The 19,445-nt window shown below is 31.7% G+C and overlaps 4 protein-coding genes and 2 non-coding genes across 7 annotated transcripts; 2 read left to right on the forward strand and 4 right to left on the reverse strand.

Annotated features, from left to right (window-relative positions):
* The first annotated feature begins 802 nt into the window (after positions 1 to 802).
* LOC143207834 (putative helicase mov-10-B.1) lies at positions 803 to 5,217 on the forward strand. 2 transcript variants are annotated; one of them, XM_076421673.1, is made up of 11 exons: positions 803 to 962; positions 1,148 to 1,249; positions 1,391 to 1,822; positions 1,908 to 2,072; positions 2,183 to 2,339; positions 2,402 to 2,541; positions 2,603 to 2,725; positions 2,790 to 3,004; positions 4,229 to 4,349; positions 4,420 to 4,714; positions 4,796 to 5,217. In XM_076421673.1, the coding sequence occupies exons 2-11, from the start codon at positions 1,197 to 1,199 to the stop codon at positions 4,928 to 4,930; spliced, it is 1,836 nt and encodes a 611-aa protein (XP_076277788.1). In that variant the 5' UTR covers positions 803 to 962; positions 1,148 to 1,196; the 3' UTR covers positions 4,931 to 5,217. The 2 variants fall into 2 exon arrangements, with proteins under 2 accessions (XP_076277788.1, XP_076277786.1); XM_076421671.1 differs by having other exon boundaries at positions 4,073 to 4,349; positions 4,796 to 5,215.
* Positions 5,218 to 5,316: 99 nt separating this feature from the next.
* Positions 5,317 to 7,427, reverse strand: Pig-u (phosphatidylinositol glycan anchor biosynthesis class U). Its single transcript, XM_076421687.1, has 4 exons — positions 6,842 to 7,427; positions 6,449 to 6,651; positions 5,660 to 6,365; positions 5,317 to 5,592 (listed from the first exon to the last, which is right to left on the reverse strand). Exons 1-4 carry the CDS (start codon positions 6,969 to 6,971, stop codon positions 5,339 to 5,341), a joined length of 1,293 nt encoding a protein of 430 aa, XP_076277802.1. The 5' UTR covers positions 6,972 to 7,427; the 3' UTR covers positions 5,317 to 5,338.
* A 379-nt stretch (positions 7,428 to 7,806) lies between these two features.
* LOC143208499 (U6 spliceosomal RNA) lies at positions 7,807 to 7,913 on the reverse strand. Its single transcript, XR_013008924.1, has one exon. It is a non-coding gene; the product is annotated as a U6 spliceosomal RNA (small nuclear RNA).
* Positions 7,914 to 8,738: 825 nt separating this feature from the next.
* Positions 8,739 to 8,845, reverse strand: LOC143208500 (U6 spliceosomal RNA). Its single transcript, XR_013008925.1, has one exon. It is a non-coding gene; the product is annotated as a U6 spliceosomal RNA (small nuclear RNA).
* A 1,006-nt stretch (positions 8,846 to 9,851) lies between these two features.
* Positions 9,852 to 12,655, reverse strand: LOC143207841 (WD repeat domain phosphoinositide-interacting protein 4). Its single transcript, XM_076421688.1, has 7 exons — positions 12,216 to 12,655; positions 11,273 to 11,540; positions 10,947 to 11,187; positions 10,708 to 10,856; positions 10,278 to 10,379; positions 10,084 to 10,202; positions 9,852 to 9,991 (listed from the first exon to the last, which is right to left on the reverse strand). The coding sequence occupies exons 1-7, from the start codon at positions 12,262 to 12,264 to the stop codon at positions 9,882 to 9,884; spliced, it is 1,038 nt and encodes a 345-aa protein (XP_076277803.1). The 5' UTR covers positions 12,265 to 12,655; the 3' UTR covers positions 9,852 to 9,881.
* A 233-nt stretch (positions 12,656 to 12,888) lies between these two features.
* Positions 12,889 to 19,406, forward strand: LOC143207833 (vesicle-fusing ATPase 1). The gene is made up of 10 exons (XM_076421670.1): positions 12,889 to 13,026; positions 13,250 to 13,338; positions 14,724 to 14,948; positions 15,187 to 15,814; positions 15,900 to 16,124; positions 16,293 to 16,592; positions 16,673 to 16,963; positions 17,052 to 17,236; positions 17,334 to 17,492; positions 17,577 to 19,406. Exons 1-10 carry the CDS (start codon positions 13,015 to 13,017, stop codon positions 17,692 to 17,694), a joined length of 2,232 nt encoding a protein of 743 aa, XP_076277785.1. The 5' UTR covers positions 12,889 to 13,014; the 3' UTR covers positions 17,695 to 19,406.
* Positions 19,407 to 19,445: the final 39 nt, after the last annotated feature.

Below are 19,445 nucleotides of genomic sequence, written 5' to 3' on the forward strand. Positions count from 1 at the left end.
AGATTGCAAGGGTGCGGGATTCGCGTTCTCATTTTGTGATAATACAAACACGGGTTTTTTCAGTAGTCAAAAACGTCAGATAAAGGTCAATCTAGGCAGCAATCGCCCTCAAAGGTCTTATTTATTAACTTATTATACTTTTGTCGGTAAAAAGGGAGACTGCTACGCATTTGCACAGTACTGCCACATTGATGCGACCCGCCCTGTGTCGCGCATGCGCGAGAAAAGTTGGGCTCAATCGATGCACTGATTGGCCACATTAGTGTGATACCGTGCTGCCCTCTCAAAAACAGACTGAATCCCAGCCCGGCCGGCAGGCCATGGGCTCGAGCCCCCTGCAGGTGATATTCGCGCCATTTTGTGCACAGGTGCCCGGCTGAATCGGCCTGTCTGGGTCTCGACGCAGCTCCAAGCGTTGTGTTTGCCCGTAACCTGTAGGCACCTGTAGGTCAGGGGCTCTGCTGGCTGGGTCCGGTGGTAGGCTCTGTCAGACTGTGCTGTCTGGGTATATAAGCTATATGTATACGTGGTATACATATAACAAAATTGAATAAGCTTTTCTTCACTGGATTCACGCCTTTCCTCACCTCAGCCTCAGATTTCCTATATACACATACTCTCTCTATATATATACCCATATGTATTAGAAAAACTTATTTTCTACATATAACGATAACCACTCGAAATAGCAGAATTATTACATGCGTCACTGGTAATTTTTATACTGTACTCCTGTAGTTAAAAGCACAAGATAAGATAATTTTTTAAATAATTTATATCTGTGCGATATATTTTTCATTCTCCGCAATTCTCCGGTAACATCCGGTAACACCGGTAACTATAGATGGGTTGGCAACACTGCTGACGACTCTGTTCTTCAGTCGTCATAACATAAACACTAACCAGTTTACAGGAAAACCCCTTCTTCATGCATTAGTTTGTAGCTGGTTTGTAGTTTGTAGGTGTGTATATATATTGGAATGTTTTCTTATTTTAGAGCAGTACTGTTTCTATATTGATTGTAATTACATTCTATAAGTTTCTCTATATACATATAAAATAGTATTTGATACAAAATATTGTACTACGTATTATATAATATATGTACATGTATATATTTAAATATTCTGTATGTTTGTCTATATAGATATAAATGCAATTATAATAATATAGATAAATAGACTAAGATTTCAAAAATGGCCAATATTATCAAAAAGAAGAATTGTAGGCCAACGGTTGGAAAAAGCACGTAGGTATTATGAAGCATTGAAGAACATTATACATTAGTGCTCATATGCATCATAATTATATAATTACAAAAGCACAATTTTGATTAAACAATAGACATAACGCTTATTTGAATTCACATTAATGTTTCATTTGATTTTAGGCATTGCACTAGCTACGGTGTATTACAATTATTACCCTTACAAGATTTTAAACCACCTAAAGAATTAAAAGCAGCTTTCAAAAATTATAAATTAGGAAATTTAAAACAAAATTCATTATCCGAAGATTATGTAAAACTTATTAATAGTTTTCCACGTGTAAAGAAAGTAGAACCTAAAAATTACTTGATAATATTTAAAATTTGTTTATATTTGGAAACATTTGAATACCAATTAAGAGCTGCAAAACATGACTTAAAGAATCAAAAACTCATTGGAGATCTTGATACTTTTGTTGTTACTGTGCCTACACTAGAGGAAGACGACCCATTTATATCTATTGGTGATTCTGTAGAACTTCAAAATGAAAAGTTTACTATGTATGGAAGAATTGTAGACATAAAAGAAAAGCAAATATATATACAATTAAATGCGTGAGTATTTGTATTATTATAATATATATTACAGATTATATTTTCTACATGTGTGATAATGATTATTTTTTTATAAATAATCTAGGAACGACAAAAGCAAAGTTCAAGACAGACTATTTAACGTAAAGTTTTCTCCGTCTGACTGGTCGATGAAGTGTTGTCATTATGCTTTGAATACTATACATAAAAATAATTTAATTCATGCACTGTATCCTAAACCAAGTAGAAATTATAGAGCTGAATTGAAAGAGTAAGTTTTGTATAATATTATGTGAATTTTTCTTAATATGTGTTTATGGTTCTCTCTATTTATGCATTTGTATTTACACTACAATTTTATGCATTTAAATTACAATACAGTGAGTTTGATTGGGTAAATAAGAATATAAAAAACAATCCAGAACAGAAACAGGCAATTATTAATATAGTAAATAATACATCATATCCTGCACCGTACATATTATTTGGTCCACCTGGTACTGGAAAAACAATGACATTAGTTGAAGCCATTTGTCAGGTATAATCTATGACACTGGTATAATATAGTTAGAGATATTGAAACTTATTTTTTTATTGTAGATAAGGATAAAACACCTATCCAAAAATATTTTGATTTGTACATCTTCTAACACAGCAGCAGATGAAATTCTGAAAAGATTGTTGTCAAAATCCATTCCATGTAAAGATATCTACCGAATGTATTCACCAAGAAAAAATTGGTAAGACATTTGTTTCTATAAACAATTATTTCCCTACTAACTTTTTTTCTTTCATATATAGGGAGGATATAGACAAAAATGTTGGTCTCTGCACAAATTTTGTTGATAATACATGCATTTTCCTGCCAAAAGACATTTTTATATTGAAGAAAATAGTTATTACAACACTGATAACATGCACAAGGTATATTGAAAGTTTATTTATCATATATACAAATGATTTAATAGTACCTACAATTTATTCACAGACTTGCAAGGCTTAATTTAAAAAGTGATCACTTCTCATATGTATTCATCGATGAAGCAGGTCAAAACACAGAAGTAGAATCTTTGATTCCTATTAGTTTAGTAAGTTCGCTAAATAATAATGGTCAAGGATCATTACGTGCTCAAGTTGTTCTTTCTGGTGATCCTCATCAGTTAGGACCAACAATTTGGTGCAAAGAAATCGAACACTTACTAGGTGAATATGATTTTCATTATTAGCACATTGACTGCACAATTCGAATTATTTTGTAATAGGCAATTTAGTCATTGGCATCAATTATGAGTTAATTTGAAGACAACAATTTTACATATAAAATCATATACGAAAATATTTGCAACAGTAAAATGAAAGTTATTTATGGTCTATTGGTATTCTAGACATGCGTATATTAAAGTATAAAGGCTTGCGTAGATAAAAGTTTTATTTAAATAAATAAAATAGATTATATAACATTATAAATAGAGATACAGTAACTCCCACTAATATTCGGACACTCTTAAAAAGACTATAACTTTTTTAATATTCAAATATACGATTTGACATTTTTTGAGAAGTTAGAACAATTGGTTTGCTACACAACATGGCAATAATTTTTGAAAAATACTGCGAGTTGTCGGAATTGCAGAGAAAATACTGAAAGTTGTATTTCCAAATTTTTTTATGTGGGCCTATATGGAAAATTTAGAAAACACGATTCATAGATCTGTATCAATTAAACATATTCTGAAAATTTCATCAAAATCGGTTGACGTTGTAATGTGTTACAAACGTTTAAAGACGGTAAAAATTGCAGTTTTTCACGATTTTCGGCCTCCAACTGCAGTAATTCTAAGGATTCTTACATCTTTCAATGCCTGTCGTTTTTTCCCGCACCAACCGATTTCTATGAAACTTTCACAGTACATATAATTGACACAGATCTACAAAACGTATTTTTTAAAATTTCAATATAGGCCCGCATAAAAAATTTGTGAAATGCAACATTCAGTATTTTCTCTACAAATTCTGACCAAATGCAATTTTTGAAAAGATTTCTTTTCACATCCTGTAGAAAACTAATTGCTCTAGCTTCCCAAAAAAGTTCAAATCGCATAGTCCAATATTAACGAAGTTATCGTTTTTTTGAGAGCGTACGAATATTAATGGGAGACACTGTATATGTATTTACTAAATGCTTTATTTAGTTGTGCAAAAGTAATTAACGTGTTAAAAAGTGTAAGTGTATAAATTTTACTATTAATATGCAATTCGATTACATATCAGGACATTCAATGTTAGAAAGATTAATGGAAAGCAAAGTCTATCAAAAGGATGAGAAAAATCAATACAATCCACGTTATATTACAAAATTGCTTCTCAATTTCCGCAGTCAAGAACCTATTATGCACGTATCTAATGATTTATTTTACAATAAGGAAGTGATATGCACTCAAAATTCAAATAAAAAATTCGTCATTTCGAATTCAAGAATATTCAACAAGATCTTCCCCATATCATTTATTCGATGTAAGGGTACGGAGATGTACACTGAACTTCGAAGGTAATTGCAATGCATTAAGTATTTTTTTTTTTTCGTTTAACATAATCATTTATAACATATATGTTTTTAGTGTTTACAATGAACAAGAAGTTCATATGGTATCTTATTTTGTACGGAAGTTTATGACTGCCACTCTTGGTACACGTAAAATTGGAGAGAATGATATTGGAATTATAACACCCTTTAAACAACAAAAGATTATGATTCAGAAGGAGTTATATAAAAAAAACTTAAGGAACATAACTGTTGGAACAGTTGAAACTTTTCAAGGACAAGAGAAAGAAATTATAATTATAAGCACTGTAAGATCAAGAGTGTTTAAACACGATGGTAAAACGCATATTGGTTTCTTATCTAACCCAAAGGTATCAATTTTATAGTGATTATGAAAAGTTAATATGAATATTTTACATAAACAAAACTCATAAAATTGAACATTTTTCCAGAGGTTCAATGTGGCTGTGACTAGAGCTAAAAATTATTTATTGATAATAGGGAATCCCGAGATCTTATGTGAAGATTCATATTGGAAAGCGCTCTGGGATTACTGTCACGAGCACAATGCATGTGTCACTATTTAGCGTTAATCTTATACAATAAGTACTTCAATTTATTTTTACGTCATGAACAATACTATCTTTCTACGACAAGATAGTAAGAGGAATTAAGACAATTTGATAGCAATCAATTCCTATAACTGTCTATAATATACTGTCTAACAATATGTTATAAGAAACACATTGTTTTGTAAAAACGTTTGCATATTATTGAAAAGTTTATATGTAAATAAATTATAAATTACAAATAAAATATATATTATGTAAATAAAGTACAATTTTTTAAAAATGTTGTCAATATTAAAATTCGATGTTACTTCATTTGATGGTATCCTACTTTTAAAATCAGTACAAACGGAATTTCTATTTGACATAGAGTATAGTGGGGTATTAATAAAACAGTCTTGGTATTAAATATTGTACAATACAACTTTATTCTAAGAGTAGTTTCGTTTTACTTCCGCTAACATCTTTATTAATACCGTGACGTATTGCAAATTCATGCTTTACACTTGCGAATAAAATATCTGTTAATAAAAAGATTTGTGCTATGGCAAATGCGAGCGTTACTCCAAAATAGAAGTTTGCGTTCGCGGATCTGGAATAAATCCACTGGTACCACACAGTGGGTGCGAATACTGTGCAAAACAACATGAAACAACCAACTATAAATCCTTGTTGGGTATCTGAAAATAAAATAAAAATATCATTTGTTCTGTCTGTAACAGATAATCTGTAACAAATGTAGCTTACATTGAAATAAATGCTTCCAAAGTGGCAACAAAGATATATAAAATCCAACATCTCCAATGCAAGGGTAGGATTTAAATATGGCAGCAATTGCTAAGTAAGAAAATGCTAATAACATTGGATCATGTCGTAGTCTCAATGCTAATGGTACTATATACAGTAAACTGACATTTATTTGAAATGAAGCAATAAAGAGCCATCTAAAGTGCTCAAACATTTCTGTAAAGAAGTACCAATAGAGTCCTATATTAGGACGTAAATCGGGAACTGTTAAAATGAAGCCTGTTGTGCTCCAAATAAATGACCAACTTCCCATAATGTAATAGGAAATGCAAAATAAACTTGCTAATATACTGGTAAACACTATAACCATAGAAATTATAGTACTCTTTTTCTGCTTTGCATTCTTAGAATGGGCTATATAAATAGTTGCTGGTACCATAAGCGAAATAGGATATAATCCTTGCAAAGTAAGTAAAGAAATTGATAAACAGCTCCAGAATATAGAACATTTTGTCATCGAGATCAATGCTATGGAATACAATAAATTTGTAAATACTGTTGTTGTATGTCCAACACAATTTAGTATTATATATGGGTTAAATAAGTATGCCGCTGAGACATACATCGTGGAAGTAGAAACTATAGAAGTATCATCTTGATCTTCTACATTTTCATCTGATAGCTTTTCTTTCTCGTTTCTGGAGGCCTGTAAACAATGTTGTTTGAATGCTATGACTACTTTCTAATATTATAAAATTATAATATCAAATATTAAGAGATTAAACTGACCAATTCGATTGCATATTGTTTGGCTGTAAGAGCGAGTAGTAATGCAGTTAATAAATCGGTAAAAATGAACAAGACAAATAAACTCCATTGAGGTAGATATTTCTGAATAAGATCAAAAATGTATAAACCTATAGGAGTTTCATGAAATAAATCTCCCACATATGGATCTACACCAAAGTTATAAAGGTGGACACCTTCTGTCACTGAAATAAAATAAACATATTTATATAATAGTTCAATTGCTTGGTTATTTAATGTATTAATGCAATAATAATGAAATATTGTGTGCTACATAAATATTTTTGTAGTGTTTATGCCGTGATTGTGCAGGATTACTTGTATTGTACAGGATTCTACATAAATATTAAGGAAATAGATGTTCAGTATCCTAACCTCTTTTCCAAGAATTTAACGCTGTTGATACTTCCACACGATCACTAATAACTTTTTGGTATCCAGAGTTCATTAATAAATATCTGATAGTACCAGCTAATATAAAATTTGATGCCCATTGTTTCGACATTTTTCTAATAAATTACAAATCATTCGTGTATTTGTTACACGGGATATGTACAGCCGGTAACCAAAGGAACATGTCGTACGAGTGCTTCGTTTATTTAAATAGTAATTCTATCTCTCCAATTTTACAGAATAAATTGTTCTTGTAAAAGTTAAATTAATCACACGCTTTATTATTGAAAGTGTAAACCATAATTGACCATAATATGTGACCACAAAAACAGCCCAGCTAAATATATATTTCGTGCTATACGAGATACGAGTGCAATTTGTTGATTACTGTTGATTACTATAACGTGCTAAATAAATATAAAGTACTTTCAATTAAAAAAAGCGTTACTTGGTACAATTTTCTTCCTATTTATTAATTCATGGCTGGATTCTAGGCAAACCAATTTGAATTATGATCTTTACGTAATTCTGATTACATACATTTACAGATCACACTGATCTAAATAAATATGTAAATATTTATTAGGTCTGTCTAAATTACTCTAAATAGATCAGTGATAGATCGGTTATGTATATGCAAATATATCATTACATATGATAGAAACGGGAAGCAATCTTATTTTCAATAGGATCAAATTATATTATGTATTATCTGGTATTATAAAATAAATATATGGATGCAATTAAAATATTTCAGATATATTTTGATCTATTTATATATATATAAGTATTTATACATTGGTATTTATCTTTATGTCTACAAAAATTGATTAAAACGGACTTCCTTTAAATGTACTTATAAATAACTTTACATATTAATTAAACTTATATCACTGGTTATTACCAGAATGTAAAATAAAATTTTGTGATAATCTATAAATGTGACAAAAAATGTGGAACGCTTCACGATTTTGCGTGTCATCCTTGCGCAGGGGCCATGCTAATCTTCTCTGTATCGTTCCAATTTTAGTATATGTACTGCCGAAGCAAGTACGTTCGATGATCTTTGCGAGGTGTTTATATACTTACAAAACATAATACGAGCACTAATGAGAAAATGAATATGGTGTAAGCCATCTAGCGATATAGTCGAGAAGTTCCATCGAACGCGGGAACGACCCCTGAGTAACGCGACCATTCTCACACGAGAGTCATGGACAGCCCACAACATATCATAAGGCGCCGCGGCAAATAAAATCGAATCATAAGAAACAAACCTAGGAAAGAATAATACCACAGAAAAGGGAGCCACCCATAACACGGAATTTTTGTTCAAACGCACTATATTCTGCCAAAATATGTACTCATTCGTATTGTCCAACTTCCATATAAATTCCCGTATCTAGATTACGTATCGATTTGAATGAAACATTGTGCCTTATGCACGTATATAACTTGCTATAATTATTTCGATCTACAAAAGACATATATTAATTTTTCATTATATACACAGATCAAAAATAAGTGAAAAATCATGTCCTTCGGCGTTGTTCTTCGAAATCTAGTAAGACATTCCTTCTAACATTTCAAAAAACCTCAAGTCGCTTGGTCCAATTTTAAAAAAGTTATTGGTTTTTAAAGAGTGTCCACTTGTCCTCGAATATACGTATGTAAATAGTATATTTTTTTTATCAGCGTTTTTGTTCGCATTTCAATCAGTTTTCATTCTCTGGCATTATAGAAGAGATGAGAGTCTTCGTGTACATATACTAGAATTGAAAATAAAAGAAGCGAAAATAATCGCAAAAAATAATCCTTTAGTTTCGCAGCATATTTTGAGTCATATGGTGTTTTAGATTTGTAAAGAAATGAAGTAGCAAAAAATGTGGAACGCTTCACGATTTTGCGTGTCATCCTTGCGCAGGGGCCATGCTAATCTTCTCTGTATCGTTCCAATTTTAGTATATGTACTGCCGAAGCAAGTACGTCTGAATCTCTTCGTGAGTTGTATATATACTTACAAATCCCAAAGTGAGTACTAACGAGAAAATCTATATGCTCTGAGCCATCTAGCGGCATATCAAGAAAATATAATCCAAAAGATTTACAAACCAAGTAAGTTTTATTTGAAAATGAATTCTGAATTGAGATTTACTCTGAAAATTTTAAGTTATACGTATTCTACGTGCAGCATTACCAATATATATACAATAATATTGATTTCCTTTGAAAATATGAAAGTAAATATTGTGTAATCGTATGTAACGTGATTCTACTTAACCTAAAAATAAATTTCAAATGAATTACTTTTCTCTCTCTCTCTCGTAACAGAAAAATTGTAAAACCCTACTGTATGTTAATAAAAGAGAAATCTTAAACTCTTATATCTTCGTAGTTATGCGAGTGACACCTCGACGATATGCTATATTTATTGCAACGTTTGTGGGACTTATTGGAACACATGTTTATATTAATATGATAAGCCCTATGATGAATCCAGAACCATACAGTATGTATAATTTTGTCTTTATTAGCACAATCTTCTCAGCTATTATTTAAATAATTAAGTTATCTTAATGAATGTATAAATTACAATAAAAATGTTGTTAATTAGAACGAATGCGGGAACAAATACAAGAGCAGTATCAAAATAGAAAGAATTGAATGTGATAAAACGAACATTTAGGAATAGAAACAATGCTGTTAACAGTACTGTTGGAGGAACATAGATAAAGAAAAGCACCGATTGTATAAAACTAGTTTTTATTACAGTATGCTACAATTGGACCGCTATTTTCAAAAAGTATGTATATCACTAAAAATTTGTGCATATAAAACAGACTAAAGAATACTTAGAATATTATGGTAAAAAAATCAATAGATATAATGACTCACACACTTTTTACAATAATTAATGTAATTACATTACTGTACAGATATTTTTGCTGCAAGAAGTTTCTTATTTATGACTAGAAACTTTCCTACAAGCATCAAATTTTATGAACATAATATACAGTTCACGTTAAAATTCGTCATGATCACAAACATCTAGAAAGACATCGAATGCCTCACGATTGCAGTTTCCATCAGCATTGAAAACATATTTATGAAATGTTCCATCCACGCAAACAGCTGTAATTTAATGTAAAATATAAATGTATAATAAAGAACATTATTTAAGCATTTTATGTTAATTTAATAATACATTTGCTAGTTTTCCATACCTATGACAGAACTCTTTGTACCAAATGCACATACACAAGCACATTCTGGTGGTATTGTGAAAGTAGCCAGTGCCCACTGACTTTCAATGTAATTTCCTAAAAATCCCATTTTTGAGAAGCTATAACAAAATTAATCGTTAATTTTATTAGCTTGATCCTTATAATTACGTGAAATCTGAGTTCTGATTACATACGTGGATCTGCGATTCAATTGAGTGTCTTTTAATGCAAATATATGCACAGTTCCTTTGTCGCTGGAAGCGCATAGAAACTCTGAGTCCCTGCTAAATGTGATACTGTAACATATATTGCACGTTTTTGTGTTGAGAAATTAAATATAATGTTCATGTAAAATAAAATTGGGTTGGCAAGAAAGTAATTTCGGTATTTTAAGGTGAAATAAAAAACCGAATTTCTTTATTCAAACGATGAACTTTAATCAATAAAGTATTTTCTTGTTTATTCTTTTTTGCAAAAGAACATCGAACAGAAGGGAAAATATCTTATTCATTAAAGTTCATCGCTTGAATAAAAAAATTGGGGTCTATTTTACTTTAAAATACCGAAATTACTTTCTTGTCAACCCAATATCTCTATTGCTTAGGATATAAATGTAATACTCACCAGTAGAGTGTAGCAGAATCAGCACCTCTCCTCAATTCTACTAATAAATGTCTACGTATACTATCCCACACTCTAACTAATGTACCCTGTGTAGAAGCAGTTGCGATCATTGTTCCACTGCTATTAACTGCGAGACAAGCCAATGCACCCTAACAGTATTATTTGTAAATATAAGATACTAAAAGAAGACAGTAATAATACCAATTTTATTCAACTTTATTTATGTGAGATGCACATACCTGATGTGCTGCAAGAGTCGAAGGAGCACTGGAACTACCAGCTTCTGTAGCACCAAGATCAACCATTTGTACACTACCTTGCTTATGGCCAGGAAAAGCAAGAAGCTGCTTCTGTGCAGTAGCCAATGTAGCAACTTCGATCAATCCCTTTGGATTGTCTCTTGTCTCCAATGTTAATAATCTTCTTGTTGGCATAGGAAATGAAAAAACATGTATCTCACGTTGAAGTGCCACCACCATTCTGTTTTGTAAAATTATTCCTAAGTGAGTAAACGCATAATTTTTATAGACTACAATTCAAGACTTTACTTTATTAACGAACTTACTTGTCTCTGCGTAATCGAACAGCTTTAATAGGGCTGGTGAATGTAACTTCCATTACAAATTTTTTAGACAAATCATCGTAAATAAGCACTGTATTCTCTGCGAACTTTGGTCTTGTGCCGCCTCCTACTATAGCGATGATGTTTGTTCTCCATAACATCTCTGCGATCGCTATACTCCCCATAACATCGTTCTCCAAATGTGCTTTTTCAACTAATGGTTCTACATTGTATACTCTGAGACCAGATTCCATACAACACGTAAAACATCCTAACAAAATAAAAGTATTCCTTCAAATCAAATCGACGTTCACAAGAACGAAGAAAAGGACACTTCGTATAAGTTTGGTATATGTTAAATGCAAGGTAGGCATGTTACAAATTATAATTAAAATATTGTCAACATTCGCAATAATATTATTGTTTCAAAACATAGTATCAGTAGTTGAAAAAGATATATGAGATTTATAATAATTATACAGTGTATCTTGATGCAAAATAAACATTTTCTGCCTAAATTGCAACAAACTAGAGCGGAATAGAAATTTATTTTCTTTCTTAATATTTTTAATAGATCGAAGATAATATAGCAGTATTTTTAAATTCTTGTAATGTTTTTACTGTTTTAAATTATGTCTACGCGTTTTTGTCATAAATGCATAAAATCCGCTGTCCAATAATAATCACTACGACAGCTAGAACAGAATGAACAAAGAATATTTTTCTCTATAATGTATTAGTACCACATGCTTCATAATTTTGTTTTAAATAGTTTCTTTTTAAGTATACAAAACAAAATTATTCATCGTGAAATATTTTTCTCATCAACTTTGGCCTTATTACAAAGACGAAATAATATTAAAGAAACTATTGCATTCTAAAATAGTAAAAGCATGTACGTCGTAATAGATAACTCGTAGTAATTAAAAGTGTAACTAATAGTCACCTTGATCCTGATTAAATTGTAAACTAAGAATATTTCTTTCTGCAGCCATTTGATTTCACATTAAGTTGACCAAATAGATATCTTCTTTCTGAGGCCTTTTTCAGTTCTTCCCTCTAATAACTGCAACACTTGTTTGTGTTTACATTCTTATTTCACAGTCATCTGTGAGAAAATGTTTGGGTATAGTAGTATTTCATTCTGTTTCATTCTTTATGAAGTGTGCACGATAACAAGGAACAAGGCTGATTTTCATTATCGAAATGTAAATCGATCTTATGCGTACGAAAATTATGTTAGTGAAATTTTTTAAAACAACTTTTTATCAGATAAATTGTACAAAACCATGATCAACCATGATACAAATGTAAATGTACGAACAGAGAGTATGTACGAAGTACAAAAATTCAAATGAAATTTATGGTTTCAGATATTCGTTACTGGTGTTACAGCAGAAACTGTGATATTACCAGAGAGGAAACGAGAGTGCTACCAACTGATGCATTTTAATAGAAATAATTACTAAACCATATAAATGAATTAGATCATTGGATCATGTTTATTGTGTATTTTTCATATATAATATAAAATTTTAACAATAATCAATGCTAGTAATCAAAAGAAAATTTGTAAGTTGACGAAACAATTTTCTATCAATTGTGAAGAAAGTCTCTAACTCGACAACATTCCGAATTAGATTCTCGTTATTGGTCACATTGATTGTCCTAATATCCTGCATTGCAGGAGTTCCATGTTCTATACTACTGTGTAGACGCCTGTGTTCAGAAAATTCTGTCAAAAAATGTCAGCAATGGTAAGTCTGAATGTAAAAACGGCTGCTAATCTCATTTCATCGTTTGTTGGATTTCGATGTTCCAATTAATACATGTGAATCTTCATTCAGAAAACATTTATTCACAATTAATTTGTAACTACCCCCTCCTTGCTTCAAGTCACATCAATACTTTTGACTATGGATATTGCATGCTTGCATGAAAGCCATTTAACATTTAAAACAACAATACGAAATTTTTCAGAGAATGAAAGCTGTGAAGTGTCCTACTGATGAGCTCAGTATCAGTAACTGTGCTATAATTAATCCAGATGACTATCCTGATGATGTCAGGTACAGATTCATATTCTGATTAATTCATTGATCTGGTATCTATAATAGGATCTTAAGATTATAGGTCTATGTATATCACATAGAGGCGTGGGAGCTTTCAATTGAATTATGATGTTATTTATTTAATACTTTTGTGGTAACATCTACTATGTAACTATAGGTATATGTAACAACATTGTGCCTGTTCATACATGTTTCACCTTTAAATGATTACATGTTATTTGTGCTATACTTATACAAAAGTTATCTAAATTCTTATAGTACAGATTAGATATTATGACAGAACAAATTTTATAAATCAAAAATTTTGCATATGAAAATTATACTTCTTTATATCTTTACTTCAGTTTCATTTATAAATAGCTATAAATTGAACAGCAAGAATCTGTCAGAACAGTAGCGAGAGTGTTAATGATTAAGACCAAGATAATACAATCATGATTTATTGTCTACAACTATATTGATACAAATATTATAGAATTTTCTGTGATTTCAGTTAGGATAACATATGAGACACTTAGGATGGTGACATATACATAAAGGGTGAGTCACCTAACGTTGTCACCTCAAATAACTTTGTTGTTTTCAAAGATATATTAAATGTCTTGAGGACAAAGTTGAATGGTAAAATGGGGCTTGTACAATACCAAAAAAATGTTCGTTTTTATATAATTTTTTTTAGAGATATATTTTTTTAAATGGAACCATCCCTTTTTGAACATATACAATGACAGTCCCTTTCATTACGAATTCAGTGATTATAATTACTCAAGGTCATTCAAGGTCACGGACAGAAAAAACATATAAAACTAAAATATGGAAGCAGAATACGTTTATCACTAGCGAGGCTTGCCGACTACTGATAGCTGTCAATCCACACGTGAGTACAAGAGAAATTGACCGAGAAGCAAGCACGAGTCAAAGTTGCATAATGCGAGTTCTGGTCCGAAATAAATTTCTTATCGAGAGGCAAGATTAGCGGGGGGACAGTTAGATAGTTCAACATAGACTGACAATAAGACATTTGATGTGGCACGGGATAGGAATGGATGGGTGGAGGAACGGATGGATAGATGAATGGAGGGATCAATGACTTAGAGATCTGTAATCCAAGTCCAATTTCTTGGCCGCGAGGTTGAAATAAATAAATACTACTACTACCTTGATATCTCTAAAAAAAATGACAAAAACAAAAATTTTTGGTGTCATATGAGCCCTATTTTACCATTCAACTTTGTCCTCAAGACATTTAACGTATCTTTGAAAACAACAAAGAGATTTGAGATGATTACGTTAGGTGACTCACCCGGTATACATAATTATAAAATATAAGAAAGTCTGCCATTTTTCATCAGTCCTGATATTCATCTAATCATATTTTTTAGGCACATTGAAGTCACCACCGCACCAAATCATCACTTTGTATTCACTGTGAAAAGACACCATGAAGTACCCAGAGGAACAGTGGGCTTTAGTTTACCTCAAAGAAAATGGGCCACTCTCTCCCTCAATCAGGACATTGAAGTGCGGCCTTATCACTTTAATCCTACCTCGAGCACAGAGTGTCTATGCTGTGTCGTATTGGAAGCTGATTTCTTGCAAAAGAAATCGTATGTATATTCTACGTATTTACTTAGTTAGACTACGGATTTTTATCCAAGATAAATACTGTCTGCATGAACTACAAGATACAGTAGCTGTATAGACACTTATTCTTTTTTTAATTATTTTAATAGACCAAAAATAATACAACAGTATTTTTAAACTTGCGCTATTTTGCGTTTGAACTACTTATTGTTGTCATAATTGCATAAAATCTGCAGTAAAAACAGTATTTATTGCTTTTAGAACCACTCTGGAACCATACAATACCGATGAAATGGCCAGAGATTTCCTACTGCAATTTTCGGGACAGGCATTCACCGTGGGTCAGCAGTTGGTGTTTCAGTTCAAGGACAAAAAAATGCTTGGCCTTGTAGTGAAAAGTTTGGAAGCTGCTGATCTTTCTGCTATAAGTTCTGGACAAAACACTGCACCCAAGAAAACCCAACTGGGACGTTGTCTGGGTGACACTGTGATACAATTTGAGAAAGCAGACAATTCAAGCTTAAACCTTGTTGGTAAAGCTAAAGGAAAAGTTGTTCGCCAATCAATTATCAATCCGGATTGGGACTTTCAAAAGATGGGAATTGGTGGACTGGATAAAGAATTCAGTGCAATCTTTCGAAGAGCATTCGCATCTCGTGTTTTCCCACCAGAAATTGTTACTCAGCTAGGTTGCAAACACGTGAAGGGAATTTTACTGTATGGTCCGCCGGGTACTGGTAAAACACTAATGGCGCGTCAGATAGGAACTATGTTAAACGCCAGAGAACCGAAAATTGTCAATGGCCCTCAGATATTGGATAAATATGTTGGCGAAAGTGAAGCGAATATTAGGAGATTGTTTGCTGATGCTGAAGATGAGGAAAAAAGGGTATGAATATACTTTCGAGTTTCGTATTAGTCTTTACTAAGATGTATTAGTATCTGTAAGATAAGAAATAAAACATAATTTTCAGCTTGGGCCAAACAGTGGATTGCACATAATCATTTTCGACGAAATAGATGCTATTTGTAAGTCTAGAGGAAGTGTTGCTGGTAATACAGGAGTACATGACACTGTTGTAAATCAGTTACTTGCAAAGATTGATGGTGTAGAGCAATTAAATAATATTCTCGTTATTGGTATGACCAACAGAAGAGATATGATCGATGAAGCTTTATTGCGACCTGGTAGATTAGAAGTATGTTTCAATAACCATTAACTAATTGTAAGTATTAGAGGTTTGCGAGAACCCGAGAATGTCGAGTCAGGACGTGACGAGAATTTTATTCGGGATCGGGAATTTTTTCGGGTTCTCGCACACCTCTACAAGAAGAAATCGTCTTAATAAAATTTTTATGTACTCAAGGTACAAATGGAAATTAGTTTACCAGATGAGCACGGACGATTACAAATCCTCAACATTCACACGAGCAGAATGAGGGATTACAAGAAAATATCTCCTGACGTCGATCTGAATGAATTAGCTACGAAGACGAAAAACTTTAGTGGCGCAGAATTAGAAGGTCTAGTCAGGGCAGCACAAAGTACTGCTATGAACAGATTGATCAAAGCCTCTAGCAAGGTAGAGGTCGACCCTGCAGCAATGGAGAAGCTTATGGTTTCCAGAACTGATTTCCTCCATGCTTTAGACAATGATGTTAAACCTGTAAGCAATTAATGAAGGAGTATTAAAAGATTTATAATTATTGCAGCATTAAAAACATTTTATGCATTTTATACTTCTAGGCATTTGGTACCAGCGCAGAACTTTTGGATCACCTCCTTATACGTGGAATTATTAACTGGGGTAAACCAGTTGGAGAAATTTTATCCGATGGTGGTCTGTACGTTCAAGAAGCTCGATCTACCGAGGGCTCTGGTCTTGTATCAGTTCTCCTGGAAGGACCACCTAATAGCGGAAAAACAGCTCTTGCCGCACAAATTGCAAAGAATTCCGATTTTCCATTTGTCAAAGTATGCACACCAGAGGACATGGTTGGTTTTACCGAATCTGCGAAATGTCTTTCAATTCGGAAGGTAATATCATTGTGTTCTGGTCAATTAAATTAAATAACAGAGGCAGTAAAAATATCATTGGAAAATGATTTTACATTTATCATTTTAGGTATTCGACGATGCATATCGCTCGCAACTTAGCTGTATTCTAGTCGACAATATCGAACGCTTGTTGGATTATGGACCTATCGGGCCTCGGTATTCGAATTTGACTTTGCAAGCGCTTCTAGTTTTATTGAAGAAACAACCACCACGTGGTCGCAAATTATTAATCCTGTGTACGACGAGCCGCAGGTACAATATCTTATTTTCGTAATTGAAATTCTGAAGAGAACATGTAACAATTTTATCGTAACTGTTAACATAACATTAATGATTAATGTACCTCCAGACAAGTATTGGATGACATGGAAATGTTATCGGCATTCAGCACAACTCTACATGTACCCAATTTGTCGTCTCCCGATCATATTTTGAGCGTTCTAGAGGAAGTGGACCTTTTCACTAAAAAGGAAATACACTCTTTGCATTCTAAATTGAAAGGAAAACGGTAAATTTACAATTACACATTGAAAAAAAGTTTTTTTATAAAACTATGAACATGGTAATTTAAACATTGTGCATTTTGTTACAGGGTATTTCTTGGTATAAAGAAATTGCTGTCTCTAATAGATATGACACGTCAAGTAGAACCGGACTATAGAGTCCCTAAATTCCTCTCGAGATTAGAAGAGGAAGGTGGATTAGAGTAATGAGTACTGAATTCAGAAATTATTTATGTAGAAATGAATTAGATGTCGTTTACTGAAAAACAATATATATTGAGCAATCGATCGATTTGCATACAAATGCACGTTAAACGTAAATGAGTTTTAAACAAAAAGACAGATATTGTTACAAGCTATATACGTGTTATATTAGAGGAAAGTAAGAAAAGCATTTAAGTTATTTGTAAAGTTTATAAAAATATTTTTTTATGCTTTCCAAAAGTCATTTGCATTTCTTGACATTTTTTAGAAAATAATGTTAGTATATGTTGAATGCAATGCAATCGAAAAAATTCAGTATTTATAACGTACTTTAATTTTTCCGGTATTTTGTTGTGAACTTTCAATCTCTCTCTCTCTCGAGGATGATTTATTACAGTAACTCTTCAAAAGGTTCGCAAGTAACGATTTCAAAAATTTTAAACACGACATTATTTGGATAACACACTTAGTTATTCTTATAGTAAAATATCTTATTATTGCATCGATTCAGTAATAAGTTTAAGCATTAGTAGTAAAGTATTAGTAGTTATCACCTAGGTAATTATACCTATTAGTGCTATACTATTATGAAATTTTGGTTATCAAGCATTGCAATCTAGCAGTGTATAAAAATGGAAAGATTTTACATTCAAATTTTATGAAGGTAAAATATACGAATCTTCTGAAGCGTTACTGTACATGAGTAGCTTCCAATGAAACTAGCTAGCAATTTCCAATGAAACTTCACAGTTTCAAGAGAATTGTATGACAGATGTACAGTTGAAATGTAAAAAGGAGAAAATATAATAACCGAAGGGCATAATTTCTTTTCGCAGTATATAACTGCACAACTATCATAAAATAAATTAAAAATTTTCCTTATGTCGTGATCACTTTAAAAAAATTTTTTCAATTAGATTTAGATGATACTATGTAAATGTGAAGTAGTAGCGATACATTTTTGTCTGTGGTATACAGACATGAAATCTATTTCTGCAAGTTGCAGGAATATGTTTTCTTTAATTTATTATTTTTACTTTAGAATGATATAGATCTGTTTCGTTACCAATAAAAATAACTTTTGTAATAATTACCACAACTATTTATTTATCAAAAAATTTAGATTATTATACATATTGTAAACATATATTTTTATGCCTCCATTTGTATGTATTGTACATCCGTATAACTATTTGCTGTGTGGACTATTACTATCTCAGAAGTTTATTGTAATTCTTGTTGTAAATGTATGTATGTATTTGGTTGACTGGTGTTAGTAGGCTCATAATTAGTACCTCTTAGGTCTTACAATTAGAAGTATCTTCGATGAGAATTATTATGAAATCATTCCAAACGTATTATGTATACTAATATTTATTTTATTGTTAAAGAAAGATATTCTTCACACTATATCTGGAAGAATATGATATAATGTTCCAATTTCAGTTTAAAAGTTTGAATCTGTAATTGGCTATATCATGTTAGTAATGTCAAATTACAGTTTCATGACAGTACATTTATGCTTCGTGTAATAATGAGAAAATTATTCAATTTGATGTTTGTATATAACATTAAATTGCTTATAAGGGAAGTTCTACACTATGTTAAACTTCCTCTTATGTTCGATAAATAATGTAATGTGGATCATATCTCTGTACTTGAAAATAATATCTATATGTATTAACAGAATGCAATAATAAACTTATATCTTTCAATTGTGTTATTATAAATTAACCATATCATACATAATGTTG

This window comes from Lasioglossum baleicum, chromosome 4 (assembly GCF_051020765.1).
Source record: "Lasioglossum baleicum chromosome 4, iyLasBale1, whole genome shotgun sequence".
Lineage (NCBI taxonomy): Eukaryota > Metazoa > Arthropoda > Insecta > Hymenoptera > Halictidae > Lasioglossum > Lasioglossum baleicum.